Raw genomic sequence first — 6,206 nt, forward strand, 5'->3', positions numbered from 1 at the left:
TCCTTCTATTAATATATATATATATATATATATATATATATATATATATATATATATATATATATATATATATATACTTTTGAATACTTTTGTGTGCAAAGAAAACAACACTCTATTAAATAGATCTGAGAGTCTGAGCATCGACATAAAAATAAGTAGAATAAATCAGACAGAAGTCTTCCAGGTTTAAAAAGCAAGTTCAACCCTTGAAAGAGGTTTCTATGTAACCACAGATTTAGTTCCTGTTCTTTCCATAAGAGGGAAAAGGCTGTCTAAACTCCTGCTTACATTCTTAGAAATGACAATATACAGATCTTTGGCTTGAGATTTTTGATATGATTTAGCAGTAAATCTTGTTGTTCATAAGGGAGCATCTTCACCATTTTTCCCTACTGGTAAAATCTTTAATTTTTTAAATGCACTGTACAACTCTGTCAATCAAACTACTATCAAATAAAAAGAACTGCACATGCACAGGGACACAAAAAGACAATACAACATGCTAATGCTAAATATGTAATAAGCTGTGACTCACTAATTAATCAAACCATAATTAATGTATTGGTGAAAGAGTTTGTTTGTTTGTCAATGCTTGTTTAAGTGAGGACCAAAACAAAACAGGTCCCTTGACAAACATAAATGCAAGCACACAAACTCCACCAATTGTTTCCACATATCGTGGCAGTTTCAAAATGAAGCGTGGGATGTACAATGAAACATGGGATGAAAACATCATAGAAATGTCAAGAAATCTTGATGATCATGGTGCCCCAATACAATTAATATATATTGTGCATACAATTTCTAAAACACTACCCTGTCAGAAAATATAAAGTGTATCCATTGGCATCAGTGACGAAAAAAAAAAAAAAAAAGTCATGGTCTTTTTTCACAACACATGACATGAGGAAAAAATATATAGATTAGATGGTTAGACAGTCAGAAAAAAAGAAAGATGTCAAATTTACAGTCACCTACTCAGACTCTGTTTTGTTACGTCTGGTAAGCAGGTTTCTGTTAGCCCATGCTGTAGATGCTGGAACTACACCATCTGACTGCAAAAAGCCTGTTTCTCCATACTCTTCCTAAAGTAGACGTGATTTCTGTCACAATTGTCCTGTGTCATACTATAATTTTTACAGAAGCGATTAGATGTTAGTCGTGTACCCTCTACACTTATAGTGTATGTGGCTGCTATTATGATTTTTCATTCCCAAATCAATTATTTGCACCCCTAGAAATTCTTATGAGTAAAATATCTCTGAAGTATATTCCCATTCATATTCACAATTTTGAGCACTCCAGGATGATTATGAACATGAAATTATCCAGCCATGGCTTCCTGTTTCACCGAAATATAAAAACATTTATTTCATAATGATATTTCCTCCCATTTTAAATTCTTATTATACAATGAAAGGTTAGATTTTCTGTGATTTTTTAAAATAAAAGATCAAAAGGATTAACAATGCAGATTCATTTTCACAGCCTTCTTTGATCATATTTACCAAGGGTGCCGATATTTTTGGCCATGACTGTATCTATCTCATTCAAGCTGTCAATAAACCTTATAAGGTACGCTTTAGTGAAACTTGGGTTGCAAACCCTTTTAAGGATTGCTACAAAGTCCTTAGAAACCATTATACCTTAATAAATTTAGGGGCCAGAACAGCTCCAAAGTCATCTTAAACTCACAAGATGAAGTCATGGCTGAAGTCACGTTATTTGAAGAGAAGAAAGTACTAAGGCGTGATTTTAATTACACGTTTAAAATCGGTTTAACCATCAGTCCAGTTTGGTTTTGTTTTTTTGTGATGGTATTCTCCATAACACAAATATATTAGTACAACTGCAGTTGTAGCAAAGGTTAGGTTTGTGGTTCGTTGTGTTCTGTTTATTGTGAGATACAGTACTATAGCAACCATGGCGTCCATTGCCGCTTGTTGCTAGAAACTAATACTAGTATAAACACTTAAGTAAGGGTGACAGTTAAGACGTTTGTTGTAAAGCTCTTAAAGAAATCCATTGCCTCAGCGATTTTTTATTTATTTTTTTCCTCAGGGATACCCCTAAGTCAAAGTGCTTTCATGCAACCGGGCACAGGGTACACATAAATAACCATGTGCATAATGTGAAAGGCAATGCATGTTTTTCTTCTGGGTGTTTCAGTTTCTCTGCGGTTCATGAATGAGGGTTCATGAACTCTGCATTCATGTCATTCTCTTGATGATAATGCAGTCACATTGAGAGCAGGAATGTGTCAGGCATAATTCAGAAAACTTCAGTGTTTAAATAACCATATATACAGAGACCAATATGTTTGTCTGTCTGTGTGTGTGTACTATTATTCTTTTTTTCATTTTAGAGACTAAAATGAGAGAACCACTGTGATTTGTTTCTTACTAAACACATGATCTGCCCACTTATTAAACACTCACTCGCTCATCAGGTCTGACCACTAACCAGTAAATTCTCCTCCCATCAGGTTGTCAGAGAATATTACAGTCTCTTCACAGCACTTGTTCAGTCTGTCAGGATGAAGATGAGCGAGAGGAACTATGAGACAGATCTTTCTGGATTGAGCCCAGATATGACAACCAAAAACCTCAATGCAGGTATTTATATCTATCTAGTCTTCAGAAGAGAGTAACTGTTTGTTTTTTGTTTTTTTGTGTTTTTTTAAACTCTTGTTGTTGTTGTTAATATCAAGCAAAATCTGAACAGCAATACATGGAAAATCCAAACTGGTTTCAGTTCTCCCTATTTTCCTCTGTAGGTCAGAATGAGGATATTGTTGGGAATTTTGTGTTTTAGTTCTGCTCAGACAGTGAAGTGAAGATGAGACAGTGTATTTTGAACATTTTGAGACACAATGACAGTGGGAATATATAAGACATTTTTCAGAGAAATGTTCTATTTGATCCAGAATAAAACACTTCAAAAAAGGAAGGAAGGAAGGAAGCTTCAATCTCATACTCATGTAAGTCTGAGTACATTTACACATTTAATTTACTGCGGTTCATTTCACTTATAGATCAAATGGCGTATTGGGAAATAGACGATATCAAAATGAATTACTTTTCAGTGAATTTAGTACAGTATTAAACTTCCGTTATGTCTTTAATTGATTAACTAAAACCCAGACAGAAAACACAACAACTGAGTTCAGAAACATTATTACTAATGGTGAAAATTCAGTAGAAGATCAAGAGTCAGAGAATGAAAATCATGTGAAAGTCAAATTGTATCTGAAGTCTTGAATATACTGAAGCAAATTTGAACAAGTGTATATATATATATATATATATATATATATATATAAAATTAAATTATTAATTGAACACATAACTCTTACAACATGTTTCTACAGACATACAGGAAGGGATTATTTTAAAAGAGACACATTAGCGTATAGAAGAAGTAGATCCAAAGTATTTGGTGATGTATAGTGAGGATGTTACTACACAAATAATATTTCCATACAATTTAACAGTATCATATATATATAGATTGTTAATAAGGATTTTCTGAATGACTCAATTTCTATTAAGAATAATTTACAATTATGTGTTTTGCAAATTTTTGTTTGGGTGATGTGATATTTACTATATAAAATATAGAAATTCATGACATACCCAAACATTTTGCTTCTGTGTGTGCAAGAACATATAACATCTTTTAGAGACAGTTTATAATTATTTGTTTGGGTGAAAAAAAAAGAAAGAACATCAGACCAAAATTACAGCTATAAATCAAATGAGCCAAGTCTTCCTACGGTACAAAAATGAATTTTGATAATGACTAATTACATAGGTAACTTTTTAAAAGTATTTTAAAGGGTACATCTTTAATGTAGAGTGAATTTCAGATCATTTAATCTGGTAACTGTTTACGTCGCTTACGTCTGACGTCATCTGTAGGACGACGCATGGCACATTTTACCGGAAGAGTTGAAAAAGTAGTACTTCACTATAATTTCATTGATATTTATGAGCAGTATAGTCCAATAAAACATATATTGATAATAATACTGGGCCACCAAGATGAACAGGTACGTTTGATGAGCTCAGAATGAAACGCTGTTTGGACAAACACGTATATCAACAATGATCTGATGTAACGTGTTTGTCGCTCGTATTTGTGTTCGGCCTGCTGTGTTTGAGTTCACAAATGCTTCGTTTAATCTAGAATTAAAAAGGGAAACATTTTAAACATTGTGAAATCATTAAACAAAAATTATTATAAACCTAATTATCAGGTCGTGTTGTAACTATTATTTTGATTTAGTTGTTAGCAATTAGCATTTTGTATCATAATCTTTTGTGTCTCATGTTTTTGTTTCATTTGTAGTTAGTTTTATTTAGTAGTGGTTTGATTTGCCCAGTTTTACAGTGAAATTAAGGTGTTATCAGTAGGGTAAGATTGGTGAAGACTTTCTCTTTCAAGAACATTTAATGTCAAAATATAACAATATAGCATGTATTGACTTGGGAGAGACACTCGAGCCTATCTTACCTTTATTATGTGTGTTATGTGGGAATCAAATCCATTACGTTGCTGTTGTTTGAAGCATGCTATTCTAGCTGAGCTGAATGTAGTTGAAGGAACTTCATGAAGGTCTGAAGTTGTTTTTGTGCTTATATGAGCACTTTGTCTGCTGTGTTTGGGTTGTCAAATGCTTTCTTTAACTGGAAAGAAGATTCAATTTTTAAGCATAATTAATAAACTAAACATGAATGATTATAAAACTGTTGATTCAAAAACAAATCAGTTAGCATCTTGTATTATCAGTATCGTTGCTTAAACCATGCTATTCAATTTGAGGAAGTTTAAGGAACTTTTTCTGTTTCTGCAGTTTCTGCTTCATCTGTGTGTTTGCAGTGCTGATAAACAAAGGTGAGAACAAAAACTACATTTAAAAGTTAATAAACGCCAGACTGTGTGTTTACAATTACAATTTCTGTGATTTCAGTGTGTCTGCAGGTCACAGTAGAGGCTGTTATTGGTGGTTCTGTTGTTCTGCCTTGTTCTTTCACCAAAGATGATAATAAACTTCAAGACATTGATGTTAGTTGGAGACACAATGGTAGCAAGATTGTGTTTGATATAATTCCACACAGTACTTCACCAGTGACACAGGACGCAGAATATGAGAACAGAACTGAAACTTTCCCTGAAGAGTATCTGAGAGGAAACTTCTCCATCAAACTCAACAATCTTCAACACACTGATGCGGGACAATACATCTGTTACATAAAAAATGCAGATGCATTTCAGACTGTAAAGCTGATCATCAGTGGTATGTGAAATTAGTTGATTAGTGCATGAACTTTTTTAATTTAAACAAAGTTGTTTGTTTTAAAGTGATATACTGATTTATTTAAATACTGAAGTGATTTATCATCTTAAGTTCACCAGTAATGTTCCAGTCTGAATGCTGCTGTATGTAAATTATAGATCGATATGTTGCTTTTTTTCACAGTGAGGTGATGTTTTCTGTCAAACTTTTTTTTCCTTTCAGGATCAATATCTACTGAACAAGGAAACCAAGGAGAAACAGAACAGGACGGAATGGGGCCTTTGCTCTTGGTTTGCATTATATTACCTGTGATGTTAGTTATAGTGGTTATTATTTTCATTTTAGTTTTCTGGAGAAAAAAGTGCTCAATTAGCCACAGGCAGGCCGGATTAAGAATTGTAACTAATGTCTTGTAGCCCCCCCCCACACACCACCACCCTTATAAATTTAAAATATAAGAATACCATATAATAAATATATTAAAAAAGTATCTATAATGTATTGCCCACATATTTTTTTATAAAATAAATAATTCATTTCAAATGTATTGCGAAAACCACATAAAGAAGTGTTTTATACTTGTTCATTACTTATGCTTTACATACCATACCTGTTGTTGTAACTATGTGGTAATAGGGTAATTATCCTTTCAATCTATGGTTGTTTACATTTACATGAATTACATTTATTGTAATTTTAATCAAATGTATTATTTCTAACATTCTAATAGTTCATTATTAATGATGGAAAACAACAGTTTCATGAAGTGTTAAACTTTTTTTGGTGGCAATATGCAGGTTAAATGTGTATTACAATTCACAATTCAACAGTAAATGCATTTATATTAAGTGTATTAAGTACCACAGTTGGGAAAATTGACTTATAACTAGTACATATATTTATATAT

The 6,206-nt window shown here is 32.5% G+C and overlaps 1 protein-coding gene across 1 annotated transcript; it reads left to right on the plus strand.

Annotated features, from left to right (window-relative positions):
* Positions 1-1,531: 1,531 nt before the first annotated feature.
* Positions 1,532-5,789, plus strand: LOC131531025 (V-set domain-containing T-cell activation inhibitor 1-like). The gene is made up of 6 exons (XM_058761578.1): positions 1,532-1,575; positions 2,589-2,615; positions 2,927-2,980; positions 4,856-4,896; positions 4,973-5,299; positions 5,522-5,789. Exons 1-6 carry the CDS (start codon positions 1,532-1,534, stop codon positions 5,713-5,715), a joined length of 687 nt encoding a protein of 228 aa, XP_058617561.1. The 3' UTR covers positions 5,716-5,789.
* Positions 5,790-6,206: the final 417 nt, after the last annotated feature.

Source organism: Onychostoma macrolepis, chromosome 22 (assembly GCF_012432095.1).
Source record: "Onychostoma macrolepis isolate SWU-2019 chromosome 22, ASM1243209v1, whole genome shotgun sequence".
In the NCBI taxonomy this organism is placed as follows: domain Eukaryota; kingdom Metazoa; phylum Chordata; class Actinopteri; order Cypriniformes; family Cyprinidae; genus Onychostoma; species Onychostoma macrolepis.

Bases quoted from the DNA above. Each gene is read 5' to 3' on its own strand.
- LOC131531025 (XM_058761578.1), top strand. From the start codon at position 1,532: ATGACTGTATCTATCTCATTCAAGCTGTCAATAAACCTTATAAG. The intron at 4,897-4,972 runs GTGAGAACAAAA...CTGTGATTTCAG, and splicing joins TGCAGTGCTGATAAACAAAG to TGTGTCTGCAGGTCACAGTA. The intron at 5,300-5,521 runs GTATGTGAAATT...TTTTCCTTTCAG, and splicing joins TGTAAAGCTGATCATCAGTG to GATCAATATCTACTGAACAA.